Source organism: Rhododendron vialii, chromosome 12a, assembly GCF_030253575.1.
Source record: "Rhododendron vialii isolate Sample 1 chromosome 12a, ASM3025357v1".
Taxonomy (NCBI): Eukaryota; Viridiplantae; Streptophyta; class Magnoliopsida; order Ericales; family Ericaceae; genus Rhododendron; species Rhododendron vialii.
Window position 1 is genome coordinate 13,386,062 of NC_080568.1, and position 20,852 is coordinate 13,406,913.

Here is a 20,852-nt window from a genome sequence, read left to right on the forward strand (position 1 = left end):
GAAAATATCATCACAGCCGTTTTCTATTTTGAAGGAATTGAAGTGGATCGGAGATGACATCCGGCAGTGGAGATGCTCTTACCGGGACTTTTTTTTACCATAGAAAGTTTATATAAAACTGCTACGGAGTACTACCATACCATCGGTGGAGTACTTGCTCCCCATCGCTGAAACACTGTTGCGCTACCGCCGAGGATTCTCTCTCTCCCGACTCGACATCTGTGACACCGTCAATCGAGCATTCTCTCTCTCTCTCTCTCTCCTAATTTTCCGAGCTCTAGTCGACTACAATGGCGACTGGACATCTGAAAGCAGCAGTTACAGGTACTCTCTTAGACGCAGGTATATACATGCCTCACAGATGTCTTGTCAATTGCTTTCTGAATTCATATGCATGTCTCTCTCTAGTGTGTGCTGTGACCTAGAATCTTGTTGGTGACTGGAATTTGGAATTTTTTCGTATTAAACCCTTGATTCTTTATTCCCTGGCTACACGATTAGTATGGCGCTGAAATCCAAAATGAATTCTTTCCGTGTGCTTTCCCTTACACACCTCTCCCTTCCTTTGCTGTTCTGAAGAAATTGTAGATGATTTCTTACTCGTGGAAACTGTAAGGGTTAGTGGTGTTTGTCATTAATTGTGGGGTTAGTGGTAAAGTAACTCTAACTTCCCACCTTTTGCTGAGGTTAAAGATAGTTTGTAACTCTGTGTTATGGAGGTAAATTTCATTTTGAGGCTTCCTCTGTAGGCTTCCTCTGTTGGAAAACTTTCCAATTAAAGGATATGAGGTGTGTTCTTGATCAGTGAAGCTGACTAGAGACGTGGTTGCTAGTCAAGCGGAATTGACATTTTAACTTTTAGCTTGCTACTCTCATTTGGTTTCCTGTCTTTTTAGGCTTTTCACTAACTAACTGGGCTGTTGCCTAATTAAGCAGTTAGTGTCAGCGGCAGAGCTATGTTGGGGTCTGGCTCCAACTCCCGAGCGTTTGAATTTTAAAATTTTTATTTTGTATATATTTGATTATTGAAAATTATTCATGTATAGCTATTTATAATCTTAATAATTTTGGTTTGATTCGATAAAAAATCGGTTATTTTGCATTCTCATTTCTCAATTTCTTTCATACATAAAAAAATAAGCAGGTGACAGATGAAGTAGCCTAAAGAATCATTTCAATGTAAAAATGTAATGAATTGGAAAGCAAAAACCTTATGATATGATAAGTATACGTTCTGATAAAAAATATATGTCTATTAAGCCGGCCACCCCGGGGTCAAAATCCCGGCTCCGCCACTGGTGAGTGTTGTCAAACAATGTAAAGTATTAATCATACTATTTTGTGACTGGCTTAGGTTTGTGGCTTTTTTAACTCGAGTGAATGAGTAATAGGGGTTTCTCTACTCCTAGTGCCCTATGGTTGAGTTGCACACGCTGGCTATGGTTGGCAAGCTCTTGGGTGTTCAACAAGTGCGCTTTTCTTTTGGAAATACAAGTATATATGCGGCTTTGTCATTGAGTAAAGAGATGCATATGTTTTTTCCCCCGGAATCCAACATTTTCGTAAAGAACAAAAGAAACAAGGGACACTTTCCAAATACCAGAACTTGCCAACTACAACCAAATTTTTTTTTTTCCGAACCTCAGAAACTTTACCAACTACAAACAATTGCGAACAGGAAATGGGAACTTAATGAGTGGTTTGCTGAGAATGAGATTGGCAAGGTTTAGGGAAGGGCTTAACAGAGGAGAATTGAGAGCCCTTAACCCTAACATCGAATCTAATCGGCTGCAGAACAGTGGAAGAGGGTCTTATCTAGTAAACCATGGCTAACCAAGCAAGTTTTTTTGACAACATTGCGGAAGGATTTCCCACCCTGCTTTCCAATAAGCCAGTTAACTTAATTATACCAGGAGTGTTGAGGCTTAGACATGCCGCAAAGAAGGCACACTTGCTTCCATATTGCTCTAGAGTAAGCGCATTTAAAAAATAGATGAGATAGGCTTTCATCTTCTAGTTGTCAAAGAAAAAACATGAGATGTTTGAATACCAAGCTAATGATGGGACTTTCTTGGATAGCTATCCAAAGAATGAGGCAATGTCTAGGGATGAATTTACGAAACCAAACTAGATGGTGCCAGTGCACAATAGGAAAATGGGCCTTATAGCATCCAACATCCGAGGTAGCTGGAACTTTGTATAGGGAAGAGGATGAAGCTGTCCACTGTATTGAAAGTGGGAAATAGAGGAGGGAAAGGCCAAATCCCCTGACTGTAGAGGAAACTTTAGCATCAAGAGGAATCCATAGTTCTTGAGCCAAAGTAGTTACTAAGAGGCCCTTGGGGAAGCCAACTGTCGTACCAGGGAAAATTATACATCAGCAATAACCTTCTTGATGAAGGGTCTATGGCTCTGAGATAAGAGATGTATTATGTATATGTTCCTCTCTTAGCAAGCAAGTGTACCTTATGTCTGACTTTGTCAGATTTTTCGTTGTTTTAGTCAACATCCTGTGAGAGTTAACAAACAGACCTTACGTTAGGATGATTGGGCCATTGGGGCATTGAGGTTTGAAGAACATCCTCTTGGTTTTCGGTATTGGGGATTTATGTAATGTCTTGGAAGTTCTAATATTAGTTTTGATGCAAATCGTTAACCAGAGCATGACTTTCTCTTGTTCAGTTTCATGGTGTGTGTTTTTCAGCATTCAACGCCCTTTAAATGCTCTACTTCATCTTATGTATGCTTTAGTTCGCATGGAAGATGGTTAGCTTGTGTTAGACTTGTCTCACATTGCTCATTTAAGCCACCCAAGCTTGGTTAATATATTTTAGAGGTTACTCCACCTATCACCAATTGGTTTTAGGTTGGAACCCTCCAAGAAATCTAACATGGTATTAAAGTTAAGTCTTGGGTGGCCTCCCCTCTCATGGAAAAGTCTCAGTCATCTTTGTCGCCTGAGTCAATCACTCAGCTCCTAATCACCTCTTGGTCTGTCCCCTCCATGTGCATCCGGGCTGCACGTGAGGGGGAGTGTTAGACTTGTCTCACATTGCTCATTTAAGCCACTCAAGCTTGGTTAATATATTCTATAGGTTACTCCACCTACCGCCAATTGGTTTTAGGTTGGAACCCTCCAAGAAATCTAACTGCTTGAAAATAAGGTATTTCGTTGCATATCTATATCTTTGCTTTTTAAAAATGTTTTGTTTTCCTTTTAGGAAGAAGACCTCTTGAGCGAAATTCTGAACCCTGTCTGTTTGGTTTTTGCTGCTTGTCCTTTCTTTGTTTGCATCAAATGTTTGTGAGCGGAATCGGCCCGTTCTCTTTTCTTTAGTGTTGTCGGGAGGTTGTTAAATGACTTTTGTCTGCCCCTTCTCATTTGTTTTGATTTTGTTTTGCTTATAAAAGAGAAGACTTGAGTCAGAAGACTTCAGATAAAGTAAAATGTAAACATATGGATATGTGCAATGTAACTTTGGTGTCAAGAGAGGCAGAAATGGAGGGTGACCATTTAGTTTTATGGCTGCCATTACCAATGATGATGAAGAATGTGTACGCCTTTTCTCCTTCTATGTAATTTACATTTCTTTGTTGTCGATTATAAAAAGTAATAATGACAGGAGGAGTTGGAGATAATGTGACCTCGAGAAATTTTTTTGGTAGATATATGTACGCCTAGAAGGTGTGAGACATAATGTCCCGCAACTAAAAAATAACACAATATTACAATGCGTTTATATTAGATAGGATGTGGAGATGGATTCGTACACGTTTGTAATATGGTAGGAGTGGCATTATTTTTTGTAAGATTAAAAGGTTTAGTATTACTTGAAGATTAGTTAATAGAAGATACGAAGATGGTTGTAGAGAACATAGACATATGGGTGCAATGGTAAGGAAGAGTAGTGTGGTGTGTCGAAATAACCGGAATGGACCATAGTTCGAAATCTCGGTATTGGATGCCATAACAGTATCGGTTGCGATGTCGTGGTTTCAGGCCATATGGCCCATATCAGTCGTCACGTAACGGTATCGGTGACTGGAGGCGAGAATTTTTTAAATTTTTGCACAACATAGGGAAAAATTACCTATATCTACGGTTTCTTAAGAATCACATTTGTTGGGGTTTATAATGGTGTTTGGCTATTTTGTTGTATTTTTTGTACCGCATCTCATAAATTTCCTATTTTTGGGTTTAACTTTGAGGCTGCAGTTCTGAAATTAATTTTGTATGAAGTTATTATTCTAAATTGCTAGTGCTTCAATTTAATGTTATTCAGTTTAAGTTTACATCATTGCATTTCAAAAAGAATGATAAAGACGCATAATATGCTGAATTATCATTACATATCACAAACCACGCAAATATATTAGTCCAAAGTGTCTCACATGATATTTCAAATCATGTTTTAAGGTCCAATAATGATATTTTTTATTCCTTTTCCTTCGATTATGCATAGATAATACATGCACACCAAAGATTTTGGCCATATTTAGTTCATAACAGCCCGTATCAGCCTTATCGGACCGATACCACTGTTACATATTGGTGTTACATATATGTAGATGATTTTACCCACCAATACCAATACCAATACCGATACGTATCCCTGATATTTCAATCCATGGAGTGGACTCAGGTGGGCCTTTGGCTTTGACATGGTTTCAGGTGGTGCAGCACGACTTGATCTGCTCTATGAACACCCACTGTTAGTGCCTTACTTGTCGAGGTTAACGAGTCAAAGATATTAGATATTTATGCTCTCATACAGATCTAGAAATGCAAATAAAATTTTCGTTTCACGGATGTGAAAGTTTATACATGTTCAAGGTTATATGTGAAATCCTTCTGAGATATACTTATACTCTAGGTTCACAAGCCTAAGCGAGCAGAATACTGGAAGGTTCAGGTTAAGCTCATTTAGTAAACGAGCCTAAATTTGAGGCTCAGATTTCGGCTTGTTTAGTACCCGAATCAAACTTGAACGAGCCTTAACCGAGTCGAGCCTTGAATTGTTCACAAATGGCTCGGTTCATTTGCAACCCTAAACCCTTAGCAACCAGTGGGCCTTGGGCCCCTGTGAATTGTAATGTTTGGGCCACTACAGGGAGGGAAGACATAAATTGACATGGGCTACCGTAGTAAAAAAGTAGGACTTCAGTTCATTTGTATCGAGCATATAGCTCTTGAAACTAGTGGATTGGCAAAAAATGGATTCATATAGCCACATCATTTACTTGTGACAAGGCCTGGTTTAATATGATCCCCACCCCACCCCACCCCCTCCCACCCCACCCCCTCCTCTCTCTCTCTCTCTCTCTCTCTCTCTCTCTCTATATATATATATATGAGTCCCCTTCAGGTAAGGGCACTCTTATTTTAAATAAAATGCGGACGTCCCCTTTTCTCCCCTTTCCTGATTAAATTTCGATGATCCGAGCTGCTCAATGTGTTCAGAACGTGCTTTTAAGGGTACCCACGGGAAATCAGCAAATAAAAATGACCGTTAAGGGGCGAAGGGCTTGATTTGAGCAGTTTTTATTTGAACCGTTGGATAAAATACAAACAAAAACTGCTCGGATTTCCGGTCTTTTTTTTGCCGATTTCTCGCGGGTACTCTTTAAATCACGTTCTGAACATATTGAGCGGCTCGGATCATCGCAAATTGGTCGGGAAAGGGACGTTCTTAACTTAATACGGTAAGGACGCCCTTACTTGAAGTTTTGTGTGTGTGTGTGTGTGTGTGTGTGTATATATATCGTCCCTTTCATCATGAGATAATTGATAAGTTGTTAATTCAGATGCCTGACCATGCCGATGCTCTTCAAAGTTTCATCGAGTCTACAAAGAAATGTTGCTCCTTTATGAGTGGATTGCTGTGCAGCTTACTTTCTCGACATTGCACAAATCTAGTGAGCGAAGTATTTTTTTTTTTGGTCTCCTATGGTTGGATGTAGTCCTTGAATCCTGGGCTTATGCTGTCATATTACCAGATACTGATCATGATATTGCATTGCAGGTTGGCTCAAAATTTGGTGGTTCTAATAAATTTCTTCGTGAAAGGGATCCTCATTCAACTGTTATGGACGCTGGAGAGGCTATAGAGATTACGTCGTCTGGTAGTGATTCATCATCTTGGGATTTAGAGGAATACAGAGAAATACTAGATGCGCCATCACCTCTGAAGGACTCTGCTTCTTCTGCCAATCACAGGGTCCTTCCACAATGGGATTCTGCAGTTGGTACAACTTCAAGGGGTAAAATATTTTTCTTATGGTAGACAATCTGCATATTCCACTCCTCTTTTGCTGCAAATGATCCTTAGCTCTTGATTTGTTTCAGGTCATGTAGGACCTTCTCAACAGGTTTCCTCTCGTAAGCGATCATCTGCTACTAATGGAAGTTCTTCAAATGTTGACCGTTGTGCAGAGTCTAAGCTCCAGATGCATCCTAGTTCTAGTAAATATGTTGGAGCCTCGAATCGGCATGTAACGAGTGCCGAGAATTCCAAGTACTATAAGGAGAATGGTAATGTTGTTCGCCAGCAAAAGTTGCAGATTCTTTAAAGTTCTCGTGTTTACTGATGATGAACTGTTTGTATGCTTGGTACAGTTTACGAAAAGCTTCCATCTCAACAAGTTCTGAAGAGGACTCTTCCTACATCCCTGCAGCCATTTCCACCTGGTTCCAGATCCAGCAATTTTGTGGAGAATGTTAGTCACGGTCAGGTTCATGATACTCATGGAAAATCCCATCATTTTCCATGGCCAAACCTACCCACCAGCAAGAGCCATAAAGACCAGTTTGGAAGGAGTAGTGATGATGATGTTATTGCGTACGACAACCGTGGGAATAGAATACTGCCTCAGTCCTTGATGCATGGAAAGTATGTTTCTAATACACCGTATGTCAGTTATAACGATCCTATACCTCGTCCTGGTTTGGGTGAAGAAAGGGCTGTCGGAAGTGATGAGAGACTAATTTATCAAGCTGCCCTACAGGTATTTTCACTGTTCAGGACTTCAGATTGTGATTTTAACTTAATTACCATTTTATGTGTATACAACTTTGGGTTTGTATTTTCACCATCTTACATCCCTAGATAAATTAGTTATTCATAGTGGCCATGCTGAGATGTGGGAGAGAAATATAGAGCAAATCATATCTCTTGAATAACATCATTGAAGCACCAGAAAGTTAACAGTTGATGCATTCTGTTCATGATCTTTTGCAGGATCTTAACCAACCTAAAGTTGAAGCTAATTTACCTGACGGTCTTTTGTCTGTCTCTCTTCTACGACATCAGGTTCTCTGTATCATGTTTTGTTATATTTGTGTATCTACCTTAATTTGTATGTCCTTGTGCATGTAGACTTCGTGCTCTAAGATTAAGTCATTTTGGCATTCAGAAAATTGCTTTGGCTTGGATGCTTCAGAAGGAAGCAGCAAGTTTACATTGTTTGGGAGGAATTCTGGCTGATGATCAGGTGAAAGTAGTTCGGTTGACCTCACATGTTGCGGTATTTATGATTCATTGCTTTTGATCTTGATGAATATGCTACTGAGACTAATTGTGCTGTTATGTCACAGGGCCTTGGCAAGACTATCTCAATCATTGCCCTTGTACAGATGCAGAGATCTTTACAGTCGAAATCTAAAACAGAAGGCGAATGCAATCATAAAGCTGAAGCCTTGAATTTGGATGATGATGATGACAACAGCAGCATTGCTCCGGATAAAGGCAAGCAACCTGCAGAATCTGATGACGTTAAATCAATTCCGGAAGTGACTACTTCTAATTCGGAGTTCCGTAGGCGGAGGCCTGCAGCTGGGACATTGGTTGTGTGTCCTGCCACTGTTCTTAGACAGTGGTCCAGGGAGCTGAAAGATAAAGTTTCAGATGAAGCGGAACTTTCTGTTTTAATCTATCATGGAGGCAATAGGACAAAGGATCCTCTTGAATTAGCCAAGTATGACGTTGTTCTCACAACATATGCTATCGTGACTAATGAAGTTCCAAAGCAACCTTTGGTTGATGAAGATGATGATGAGCATAAAAATGGGGAGAAATATGGAATATCTTCAGAGTTCTCTAATAAAAAACGGAAAAGTACGGCTAATGTTAGTAAGAAACGCAAGAAGGGTAAAAAAGGATTTGATATTTCTGCTATTGATAGTGCTTGTGGTGCACTTGCAAGAGTTGGTTGGTTTAGGGTGGTACTAGATGAAGCTCAAACAATAAAAAATCACAGAACACAAGTGGCTAGAGCATGTTGCGGCCTTAGAGCTAAAAGAAGGTGGTGCTTATCGGGAACACCTATACAGAATGCAATTGATGAACTGTACAGCTACTTTAGATTCCTGAAATATGATCCATATGCTGCTTATAAATCATTTTGCCAGCAAATAAAGTTTCCAATTGCGAGAAACTCAATTCATGGTTACAAGAAGCTTCAAGCTGTTCTAAGGGCTATAATGTTACGTCGAACGAAAGGTGAATTATTTGTATTCCTCATTCTTTTAAATGATATTGGAGTTGTTTTGAGTAGAGAAATGATGTTTTGGACTACAACATTGATGTGATGTGATGTCTCATTGCATCCTGTTTTGCATGTACTAATTTAGTTTTAACAGGGATTGTCATGAACTGTATTTTGAATCCTTTCTAGATTGTTCTGTAAGTGTTTTTGTCTCATCGTGCTAGTTCAGTTAGGCATTGGAGCCGTTCATTATTACTTATCTTGGAATGTACAACACGAGATCCCTAAATCATGAAGCCGCCATTCAATTAGTGAATCTGTTTACACGAGCAACCTATTTCCAGGGTTTGTGCTCCTGCATAGCTTGATGCTTGTTTTCATATGATTTATTTGAACAACCCTGAGGCCATCTCATGTCTTTGTTTAGTCGTTGTTGGTTTTCCTTCATCTTCTGCAAATGAAGTGATAATGACTTGGATACACAGGTTTTGTTACAAAAAACTCCAAACTAGAGAACATAATAAGAATTACTAGATTTGGATACGGAGGTAATTGGTCTGAGACGAGTTGTCTGGCATGGAACAGATGGTCAATATTGCAAATGAAACGAGGATCTCTGACCAAACAGAGGATTTGTGAGTTTGGTTATGGAAAGATGGTATTTGCAATTGCAACTCATCATTCAATGCAACAGAAGGGATGGTTATTACCCCAAATGAAGCAAGGATCTCTAACCAAATAGAGGATTTGTGAGTTTGGTTATGGAAATGAGAAGGTATTTACAACTAATAATTCAACTAATGTGAAATAAACCCCAAACCCCAGGTATGATATTGGGAGATGTGTAGAAATGACGGCATGCCAAGGCCACATAAGAGCCCCAGGTCTATCAAGGCTGGAAGAAAGGACTTTAGTGTAAAACAGAGTAACATACCGACATAAAGCCTCAGACTTCCAGTAGTGGTACCATGGTAACTAACTGATATGCCTCTTTTCATATTAGCGTCATGTAGATGATGAGAAAATAATTTTTGTTTGAGAAGTAATGCTTTCAATCATATGTAGTGAACCTGTGCACGCATAGATCCGTGAACTGTAGCTGACTACTTAAAGTAGAAATCCTCGGTGATTAGTTCTTAGTTACGTAATTATCCTAGCACCTACTTATGAAGCTGTAAGTAGATTTTGTTGATGACATGTATGTCGATTTTTCTTATTCTCTTGGTTGATACGTCAATAGATTCATCCTTTGGCTAGGGTGTTCCATGTTACAAGTTTGCGTGATCTGCTTCATTAGATACTTATTTCTCTGACATATCTTTTTGTCATTGTTTCTTTCTCATCATATCAACATCCCCCTGGGTAATGTGGATGGATGATGGTCTTTTGCTCTTCTGTTTCCTTGCTTTTATTCGTCCCTACTGGTGTATATTCGTGTATGGAAAACAATTTGTCAATTGCAGTTTTGGTATGGTTTATTTTGTTTCCTTTTGATGACACCTTGTCCTCCTTTCTTTTCCTCGTACATCTTTTCCTTTCTCTCATTGCTTAAACAACATTTTTTTTTTGTTGCTGACAAAAAAAGAAACAAAAGAAGTCTGATGCTCTAGGGCTCCATATTGCTATTTTGGTGTGATGCAACCAAACCTTCCATTGAAGTTCTAGAGTGAGAAACTTCCCAAATGGGAATACAAATAGCAATGCTCTCAAGAATCTACTCTTAAATTGATAAAACCTATTGAGGAAGGAATATCCTGGCCAATATATATGGCTAGCTAGGTACAAATCAAATCAACTAAGAGAACATAAAGGACAATAGTACCCCTAACTCACCTTGTCGTTTCTACCCCTTGGTGGTTATCAGGTTGGGACTAAGGGACTGCAGTCATCAATATTGTGTCATGCTAGGAAGCTGAGCTAGGGCGTTAGTTTTTGTTGGATGCATATGGAATTACGTAGATAAGAGTTACTGCTATGTTATTCTTGAGGTGACAGTTTATATTCTCCAAGCTTCAATAGTTTTTCGCTTACAACAACAACAATAACAGAACCCATGTAGTCGCCAATCATTGGGGGTATGGGTAGGGGAGGATCGGATAGACCTAACCTTTAACAATATGCACAAAGTGGTTGCTCTCAGAATACCATTGCAACAGTGCCCCCCTAACTTGTTTTGCTGCGGAACCATGCCCCCAATAGTTTTTCACTTAGTAGCTTTTCTTTTGTTGCTTTGGGGTTTATATGTTTAGAGGTTCTAGCTTGATCCGTATTTTGAATCACGGAATAAAGGTTGTATAGGTTCCTGCAACTAAGCACTTTTCCAGTCGACCAATTATCATTAATTGCACCAAAAGATTGACTTGTCTGTGGTCAGGGTAAAGCGAAGGATAACAATCCAGAAAAGGAAAAATTACGGACCAGTCCAAAAACTCCCTCTTAATTTCCATTAAGCCTTTTTATTTGCTTGCAAGTCTAGGTAATAAAGTGTGGGCCTCTCCTTGATGGTTCATTTTTAGATTGGGCTGGAATTCTTGGGAATATGGGCCAATTAATTGGACCGGGCCGTAAATATCTGTCTAGAAAACTCATGAAACAAGACTCTTGTAGCCAATAGTGGGGCTGAGGCTTGGTGCTGAAGTTTGAGTTAAGTTATAGTACTCAATTAGTAGAGTTACTGTGCCCAATTAAGCCTGGAATAGTTTCTGAATAAAGTGGCCATGTGTCACAAAAAAAATTGCCCTCGAGTTGTCAACATCGGTTTTTAGCTGTTGATATCTGCCGTTTCACAAATTTTTGATGGTTTAAATTTCATGGCGAGACACTGGACAAGTGGGCAGAGATTTTTTAAGCCTCATGAATTCTTGTAAGGAGAGAAATTCTTTCTGCTTTATTACTGTTTCTGGTTAATAATTTAATCAGAAAATCTAGATCAAGTTGATTTTCTACATCATTTGTTATCAATTCCTGGGTGCTCACATTTCGGGTCTTCTCATCTGTGAGGTCTTTTTAATGTGTATGATCTTCATGTTCCCATTTAAAACCTTCTTGTGAAATGATGAGAGAATTGTATATTTGACCACATATAGAGCTGGTATTACGTAGCTCTTTTCAAATGCTGACTAATTATGAAGTACCATCCTGATAACTTTCCCCTATCCAGTTGTGTCCTGTTGCTTCATTGGTCAGTTTTCCTGTAATTAGTAATTATCTGCATGCCATTTGTTTATGGGGTTTTGTGTTCTTGAATTCTAGGTTTGTGCTACTTTCCAAATTCTTTTGGTTAATTTTTTCGATCAGATATCCACATTCCGTTACTACTTACTAGTGTGTATTACCAACCATTTTTATTTACTTGTTGCTGATCACCATAAGCCTGTGCGCCCCAGGTACATTAATTGACGGGGAACCTATAATTAGCTTACCACCAAAAACAATACACTTGACTAAGGTGGATTTCTCTCCAGAAGAGCGGGCTTTCTATGCAAAGTTGGAATCTGATTCACGCTCTCAATTCAAGGTGCTTCTCTCTTTTTTGGTTATTTATTTTCTGTTTCTTTGGTTTGTTCTTGTTTTTGCTTTGTCGTGTCCTATATTTTGTTCTTGAGTGAAAGGTTCAGAATGCTTGTGCTGTGTGGTGATTAAAGATCAAGTTATACTTTTTTGTTCAATGCAATGCTCTCTCAGCTTTTGAAACTAAGAATCATTAGTTGATCGGATAACTACTGATAGCAGATTTCATTTGCATGGAATTCATGAAGCTTAGTGGTGAAAAATGAACATGTTATACTCTACGCACTAGTTGATCCTCTCTTTGAAACTATCAACTATGTTGGCTTGCTGATTCTTCACTGTACTTACCAAGTACACTGCTGCTAATTGCTTGCCGCATAGAAGTTTCTCGGTATCTAGAGGCACGCAAATATCAGATGTAATTTGCATGCTTGCTTGTTTTTCATAGAGGCACTGTCACAGAGTACTAGACATGGATAAGCCAGATACAACCAACCCCATCCCTCGGAAAGATCGAAAAAGAAGCTGAAAAATCATAGGGGAAATTCTTGTGATTGCCCCTTTTTTTGAGTACTAAAACTAGTATGATGGAATTTGTGCACGTTTTGGAATTGTTAATATGGTGAATGGTCGGTTTTTCTTGAGTTGCTTATCTATTCATGGCGACTTCATCCAAATGTATGAGCATAATCCTACCGTGCATAGTATGGAATCCTACCGGCCCTACCCGAACCAAATCAAATTAAGCATCGTCTCCCAAAGTGCACCCCACTCTATTGAAGCTTTCCCGTTGATCTCCATTTTGGACATTGTGGGAAAATTCTCTCAATCCCCATCCACCTCCCCTCCCTAATTACGACAGATGGCCCTAAAATTTAACCCTTCTCCCATCCCCATCCCCTTCACCAAAAACTATAATTCACAAAAGCACCTCAAACTGATAATACTCCCTCAGAGGCCTATCCCATGAGGAATAGCTCCTCAAATAACAACTCCCCTACCTGCTCCCATACGGCCCAACCAAGGATTTCCTCCACCATCATTCCCTCTTGCACACGTATCTCAAGAACGCTAGTAAACAGAGTCTCCTCGCCTCTAATCCCCGTTTAATAGTAAAAAGAGTCCCAATACATTCTAGATGATACTTAAACTCCTTCCCCAAACGTCCCCATGAGATTGTTGGATAGCTTGGCATACAATGTTGGGCACTTTTCCTAACAACTGAAGCTTTTGGGACAATTGGTAACTTAACATGGTAATAGATCTCTGGTTTCTAAGAGGTCTTGGGTTCAAGCTTCTCCATTTGCATTTGTCTCCGGTTGCATTATTCTTCTCCCCTTTGCATTCTATTTCGTTCTACTTCTGGTTGTTTACATCTTCATGTGCAAGACGGGGTTGCACGTGAGGTAGGGTGTTAGATAGCTTGATATACATTGTTGGACCCATTTCCTAACAACTTAAGCTTTTGGGAACTTAGCAGAGATATCCCTCTTAAGCTTCTGCAACCTCTTTGCACTGACACCTGGATGACAAAAAATGACATGAAGTGAATGGGCAAGCTAGACGTTAAGAACTGTTTTGTGGAACTTGCAAGAATGAATCCATACATTGCTGAGCTCCAATATGATATTTGTGGACTTCATAAAAATTTGTCTTGCAGGCATATGCTGCTGCTGGAACTTTGAATCAAAACTATGCAAACATTCTGTTGATGCTTCTGCGCCTTCGTCAGGCTTGTGACCACCCGCTGCTTGTCAAAGGATTCACTTCTGATCCTGTTGAAAGAGACTCGTTGGAGACAGCAAAGAGACTTCCTAGGGATATGCTTGTCAATTTATTGAATGTACTGGATACTTCCTTGGCCATATGTCAGTTATGCAGTGTGAGTTTTCGTTTCCTCATAACTCTTTCTTGTCTAACACAACGTTCAGTTTTATTAACAACTTGTTGAGAAGTTTCTGCTCCTAGGACAGTGTTTTGTGACTTTAATAAAATTGGTTACTTTTACTCTGTTTTCTGTTGTTCTTTGGTTTGTAATATGCTGCTTCTTTCCAAACAAACAAGTTCACTTTTTAGCTCTTATAAGAATTGGATTGGTCATGACGATTGCTAAATATGATGTCATCTTTCAACAATAATGTGTACCTTGAGCATCTGTTCTTCTAGAATGTCAATATTCTGTGCAACGTATTTGCATGAGAAGGGGTGACTAAGTCATCTGCAAAAACTTTTATGGAGTTTTCAAATGACGCTTCTGTATTTTGTTGGAAAGCTTGCTCTTTGTGCTTGGAATGAGGAGTGCAACAGTGAACAGGGTGACAGCTGTTGCGGGGCAATAGTAGCTTGACTTGCATTTTGGGACGGAAGGCTTAGTTTGGTCAGTAGCTCAGCTTGTGCAGCATTCTTCAGAGCGAGAGGGAAATGATTGACAGAGGGGCATCAAAATACTGTTCCAGACGAAGTCTCTGAAACTTCAATCTGGTTTCCCATAGTTTAGGCTAGTTCCTTGGTAATGTTCTGTTGGTATTTTGGGAAGCAGTTTATTTGGAATTTGGAAAAACACCTACAAAGGGTTTTATAGGATTTTTAGCCAACTGTTCTCTCTTAGTACATGGCAACCCCCTTAACCAAATTTCCTACCATCTGATTTATTTGCAGGATCCACCTGAAGATGCAGTTATTACCATGTGTGGACATGTCTTTTGCTATCAGTGCGTATCCGAATGTTTGACTGGAGATGACAATATGTGTCCTGCGCATAAATGCAAGGAACAAATTGGTTCCAATGTTGTATTTTCCAAGGCTACCTTAAGGAGTTGTATATCTGAGGATCCTGATAGCAGTGCCCTGGCTTCGTCTGAGTTTCCGGAGAAATCTATTGTGTTGAAGAATGAGTACAGTTCTTCTAAAATCCGAGCTATTATTGAGATTCTTCAGTCACACAGTAAATCAAGGAGACCAAATGCGGAATCACATGATTTGGTGCGATGCAATGGTGATTCTTCGTACTTGGGAAAGGCACACTCAAAGAGTTCTCATTCAGGTGGCAGCCCTGAAACAATAGACTCAGAATCAGAAACTGAAGATCCAATTAAAGCTATTATTTTCTCTCAGTGGACCAGCATGCTGGACTTGGTTGAAGTATCATTGAATCAGTACTCTATAAAATACAGGAGGCTGGATGGGACAATGACTCTGGTTGCAAGAGACAGGGCTGTGAAAGAATTTAACACGTATCCTGAGGTTTCCCTCCGATCTCATAAAATTGCGATAAAAGAAATAGCCAACTTCTTTTGGCAGCATTCTATTTATTGGAATTTCTTTCTTGAAAGATGATTGTGGACGCTAACACTCTTAAGCCAAAAACGTGACTTGAACTTGCACATGCATGCTATAGATTTGAAACATTTGTCAACTTATGTGATGAGTTATGACTATTTCCCCTGATTTGTGCTTTCCCTAAACTCTATTATAATATATTTCGAGATTGTTGGAATGGGACACAAAAACATACAGTTCCTCTAAGTTCTACTGCAAGTTAACTCGGGTAAACCTGTGCTTACTCACTTATTTAATGAGATTAAGGAGAAGACAAAAGTACCATGTTGTGGGAACTTAAGAACAACCTTTAGTGCCCAACCAATCGGTGTTTGGTTTGAGTTTTGAGGGAGGTTTTTGGGGTAATGAGTGGAGAGAGAGAGAGCTAGAGAAATGAGAGTAATAATTGGAGAGAATTTATTGGGGACCGTGCGCAGAGAGAGAGGTTGAGTCTATAGACCCAAACAGAACACAGTCGCAACATCCAGTAGCTTCATCTTATGCATAAATTACTCCAAAAATAAAAACTGGTTGCAGCTTTTGCTGCAAAAATTTCAAATCATCTGAAAGAAGGAAAAGTGCATGAAAAAAAATAATGGATTACTTACAAAACTTATTTCAATTCCAAAAGATACATGGGATGAGATCTTCACTTCTTCAGAAACATAAATAGAGAAAGAAACTTGAAAATTTTCTGAGTAAATTTGCACAATTGGCTGGGTTGACTGCTTGTGATGTTTACCATGAAGCTACTTTCCTGATATTGTGCAATGCCTCTAATCTTGAATTATGTGTCTAACCATATGATGCTTGTATCTCATTCCACAATTTTTGACATCTATGCAAGAGAATCGGATCCTACTGTGGAAGTTACTGTTGTAGAACTATGTTCCCTGTGGTTTCATCTGGAACTATGCCATAAACTGATGGCATAGATCATTTAGCTTGGCTTCTTTTGCCTATTTTCTTATAAAGACAAAGTTGAAATGCATTGCAGGTAACTGTTATGCTGATGTCACTAAAAGCAGGAAACCTTGGTCTAAACATGGTTGCTGCTTGTCATGTTATTCTTCTGGATCTTTGGTGGAATCCGACTACAGAAGATCAGGCCATTGACCGAGCTCATAGAATTGGACAGACTCGTCCTGTTACTGTTTCACGGATGACTGTTAAAGACACAGTTGAAGATCGGATTTTAGCTCTCCAGGTAAATCATTATCACCTCACGCTTTTAAAGTTTGTTATTTCGGTATCGGATTCATCAAGTAAATTTCTGGTTGGAAATGTGGTTGTAGTTAATCGAACTGTTTCAAGCTTTTTGAAGGATTAGAATTTCTTCTGCTTTTTGTTAAGTTTTTTGATCATATCCTTGATATTACACAGTCCCGAGTCCTGACCTCTCTCTTTTTTGTTAACAAAGACCTATCATTTTTGCCTTGTTATGTGAAGTATTAATATATCAGCACCAAGACAATTGATCGTAAAAGAAACCCACCAGATTCTATTTTGTTGATTTGGACTACTTTGAGATGAAGATTGAGCAATGAACTGCTCGTAGAGTTAAAGGTCAGTTAGAGTGAAGTGCCTTTTGTGCTTTTGAGGAAGGAATGACAGCCTAAAAGAGTTAGAATCAGATATTATGTATTATTGTGTTATGAATTTGTAGAAGTTGATTTTAGTATATTAACTTGTGTTCTGTTTTAGAATGAGTATTATAAGTAGAGTCGAGCTAGGATTTTGGCCAAAGGGAGCGAAACACTTAATCAAATGGTTGGGCTGATTCGAAGTTAAAGCTTGACACTCACTATTGATATAAGGTGAACTTAAAGGGAATTTGGGAGAAGCGAGAAATAATGAGAAGGAATAGAGAATGAGTGGAACTTCTGGAGGATTTTAAATGAGTTAGGGTTAGCAGACTTCTCTACTTCCCAGGGGTAAAAGGAAAAAACATTCATTTATATGAACATTGGTGTAATTTTGTAAACCAAGGGGCACCTTTCCAGTTGTGCCCTAGTGAAACCCTTCATTGGACATAAGTAGTCTACAAGATAAAAATACGTTTGACCCATAAATAGCCATATGAGACCTTTGTTACGCAAACTTTGGTATGGGTATCGGGTGCGGGAGTGTATTCATCTAATTCCCAAGTTAAAGATGCGGGAACATACAAAATTTCACTTTTCTTAATATAGCTATCTTGTAATTTGGATAGGGTTTATAACTTATAAGGAGCCATAAGGCATTTAATCCATCATTTGAAAGTTTTATGCGTAGTCCTAAGACAAACACGAATTACTTAATATGCTTCCGTAATGTATGTCTAGCTAAAAATAGCAGACACATCCTATGCTTGTACGGGTGTATCTAAGCATGTGTTCTACGCAAATTACTAAAATGGCTTCCTACAATAAATCCAATGTAAAAGTCAAACACGTCCTATGTGCGTAGCCATGTGTACGTTCTTCATACATAAAAGGGTCCTGGTAACTTAGGATGAGACAGCTAGAACAAGGAATTAAAGTGTTTGGTGACTAGTTGGAGGTATTTGTGGGCTAGATGGGAGATTTGGCTATGTGAAGTGGAGAGCCATTCAAGATTGTTTGGGTCCTTGCTTGAGAGATTTGGGCCTTCCATTGTAGTTCAAAAGGCATTGCATAGGGTCTCTTCGTCCAGTTGTTCATACCTTGCAAGCCTTACCTCAATTTAGTTGTGGAAAGCAAAGTTGTTAATCCCGTACCAGCGAGCATACCGGTTCCACCACTGGAATGATACGTACCGGTACCTGTGCGTATCTCGGTACCATTTTGGATTCACCGCTGTAAAATTTTAATTTTTTTTTTTCAACATATTTATACCTAGTTGTCAAACTTAGTTTTGAATACAAAGCTTCCGAAATACTCCATTTACAACCTCGAAAATAAAATTTTGCATTCAGACGATCTAGAATTAAAGTAGGAAATTGGATTAGGACAAAATAAAACTGAAAAAGTACTACTCTAATCCTGGGGTAAGTTGGGCAATAGTGTCAAGAAAATGAGGACTTTTTTTGTACTCATAAACAGAGAAGGTACAAAACTCTGCAAATTGCAGAAATATGTACTAGATTAGGATATTTGAGAGGGTCGGGTATGCTGATGATGACGACATGTGAGTGATCTGAGCCCGACACAGTAACCCAGGAAAAGGACCAGAAATCACCGGAATGGGCCGGAACACTCGGTACTTGCCGGAACCAGCCGGGAAATTGTGCGGGATGGAACTGACAAACTGCTGTACCAGTTTTTCCTCAAAACGGGATGTACTGGACCGTACCAGCTGGTACGGTACGAAATTAACAACTTTGGTGGAAAGCATAAACAGGGCTCCTGAGGTGAACCCCTAGTCATTAAAGCATACGCACAGCAGGTGCAGTGATAAATGTAAACACATTAGCACGTGTTAAGTGCGCTTCGCCTTGATCCCTGAAAAGTCCTTCGAAAATTTCATGCGTTAATTTTAATTTCTGTAGGGCTTTCTGTTCCATTCCTTTTGATCATATTTGAACTGGTGCCACTGCTTATGGAGGACAAAGATGAAGTTATCTTAAAAGTTTGATGTTATCTTTTTTTTGGTACTTCAGTTTGATGTTATCTACCATGGCTGCAGGAAGAAAAAAGGAAAATGGTGGCGTCTGCTTTTGGTGAAGATCCCAGTGGGGGCTCCACAACCCGCTTAACTGTTGAAGATCTCAAGTACCTATTTTTTGCGTAAATTGGATCCTCCTACTATTGGAGATTGGCTATGGTAAGAACCTTGGGCTTCCCTCTGCTTGTTTTGTCTGGAGACATATCCAGGAGAATTGGCACTCAATCCTGGTAATTGGTATTTTGACTTCACAATGGCTCTACAAGGACCCATGGGTGTCTCCATTTCCTGTGGTAATGAGTTTTTTGTTGCCACGGATGGCATTTTTGTTCCCATCAGGGGCAGAGACTGTAAGCCATTACCGCCTGTAAAATATTACTTAATATTTATCGAAATCAAACATCTTAGTATTTGCAGTTGAAACATCCTGTCTCCCGTCTCCCCTTCTGTTTTTCTTCTTTCTGTTCCTTTGTAAAGCGGGCGACCAACAATGTTCTAAAAGTCACTAGGCGCTAGTTGGGTGGTCGGCCACCTTCGAGTGATTAATCGGTGCATATTGATTAGTAATCAGCAATTAATTGTTAGTCGGACCTAATCGGAGGGCGTCAGCAATTAATCACCGATTAATTCTTTGTTTTAGAACATTGGCGACCAAACAATTTTGGGTCTTAAATTGGAAGTGAATTTGTTTACATGCCTGCAGTGCTGCATATATGGATTTCATATAATTTCGAATGACCCATTCGCTACGATTGAGTTTGTCGAGGTCATGGAGCTAATAATTTGAATACTTTTTTTTGAGAATAATAGCAGTTTAGTGAAAAAACAGTTTTTGAAAAAGAAAAAACAGTTTATGTTAAAAACATTTGTATAAAAAAAACAGTTTTGTGTAAATAGTTTATTGCAAAAATACAGTTTTGACTAAAAGCATTTTTGAAAAAAGATTTTTTTATAAAAAAAAGTACAGAAACAGTTTTTACATAGCCTAGGAATGTGGGGGTTAATTGGATTAAGGGAACAGTATCTACAAGTAACTTAGCCAAACCAATCCTTGTTTAATAGTACAAAGCCTATGCTGCTTTTTAGTGATTCCCCTACTTTCACCAATTTCATGGACAATTTGCCTTGACTTTTGTGGGCCTCTAAAGTCCTTACATAGCCTAGGAATGTGGTGGTTAATTGGATTAAGGGGAATAGTATCTACCACAAAACACCTCCAATTTTTCACATTAGCTAAGATGGCAAATGGATTACCATCTCCTAATTTACATTTCCATGACTTGAGAGAAAAGGGAAAGTAATCTTAATTACTCTAATCCTTCGAAAAGAGGCAAAAAGTGAAAAAAAGCCTTTGCAAAAGTCATTGAGCTTGAGTGAATTCCCAACTTACGCTGCAACAAAATGTAGACCATAACCCCTAGTGATGGCTTCACATGTCCACTAAAGTGGTGGCTCCCTTCCCTCATAATTCTTACACTAGATAGAGATGGGGAGAGAGATGGAAGAGGAAAAGGGATTGTTTGTGGGCAATGAGCAAATTATGTTGTCAAGCAGATGTCCACTATGCCTACTTGTATTATATTTTTAATGAGAAAGATACATATTACAGATATAGACATGTTTGCACCATTCTTATGTGTAAGGATTTATTGAGCATCATGTAAGATTTATATGCGACTCCAGACGCTTTTGTGCTTATAACTCTTTCTTCCCTCTTGGGTGTGAAAGGATTCCGTTGGATCCTCTCCTGTTACTTAGAGGGTGCTCTAATACCCTAGTAAATATACCTTTTGCTGGATTCTTTTGACTATGCTCTGCTTTCCATTTTGAATATTCTGACTATTTGACATCCTTTGTTTTCCTTAAACCATAGCTACCAATTCTCTCTCTCTCTCTCTCTCTCTCTCTCTCTAAGT

General features: G+C 39.1%; 1 protein-coding gene across 4 annotated transcripts; it reads left to right on the plus strand.

The window, feature by feature from the left end:
- On the plus strand, nucleotides 1-19,359 carry LOC131309735 (helicase-like transcription factor CHR28). 4 transcript variants are annotated; one of them, XM_058336329.1, is made up of 13 exons: nucleotides 1-324; nucleotides 5,806-5,916; nucleotides 6,024-6,261; nucleotides 6,347-6,532; nucleotides 6,617-7,005; nucleotides 7,239-7,310; nucleotides 7,414-7,491; nucleotides 7,595-8,498; nucleotides 11,871-12,001; nucleotides 13,655-13,876; nucleotides 14,653-15,237; nucleotides 16,310-16,519; nucleotides 18,958-19,359. In XM_058336329.1, the coding sequence occupies exons 2-13, from the start codon at nucleotides 5,806-5,808 to the stop codon at nucleotides 19,060-19,062; spliced, it is 3,231 nt and encodes a 1,076-aa protein (XP_058192312.1). In that variant the 5' UTR covers nucleotides 1-324; the 3' UTR covers nucleotides 19,063-19,359. The 4 variants fall into 4 exon arrangements, with proteins under 4 accessions (XP_058192312.1, XP_058192311.1, XP_058192313.1 ...); XM_058336328.1 differs by having other exon boundaries at nucleotides 80-342; XM_058336327.1 differs by lacking the exon at nucleotides 1-324 and adding an exon at nucleotides 3,508-3,555.
- The last annotated feature ends 1,493 nt before the right edge of the window (nucleotides 19,360-20,852 follow it).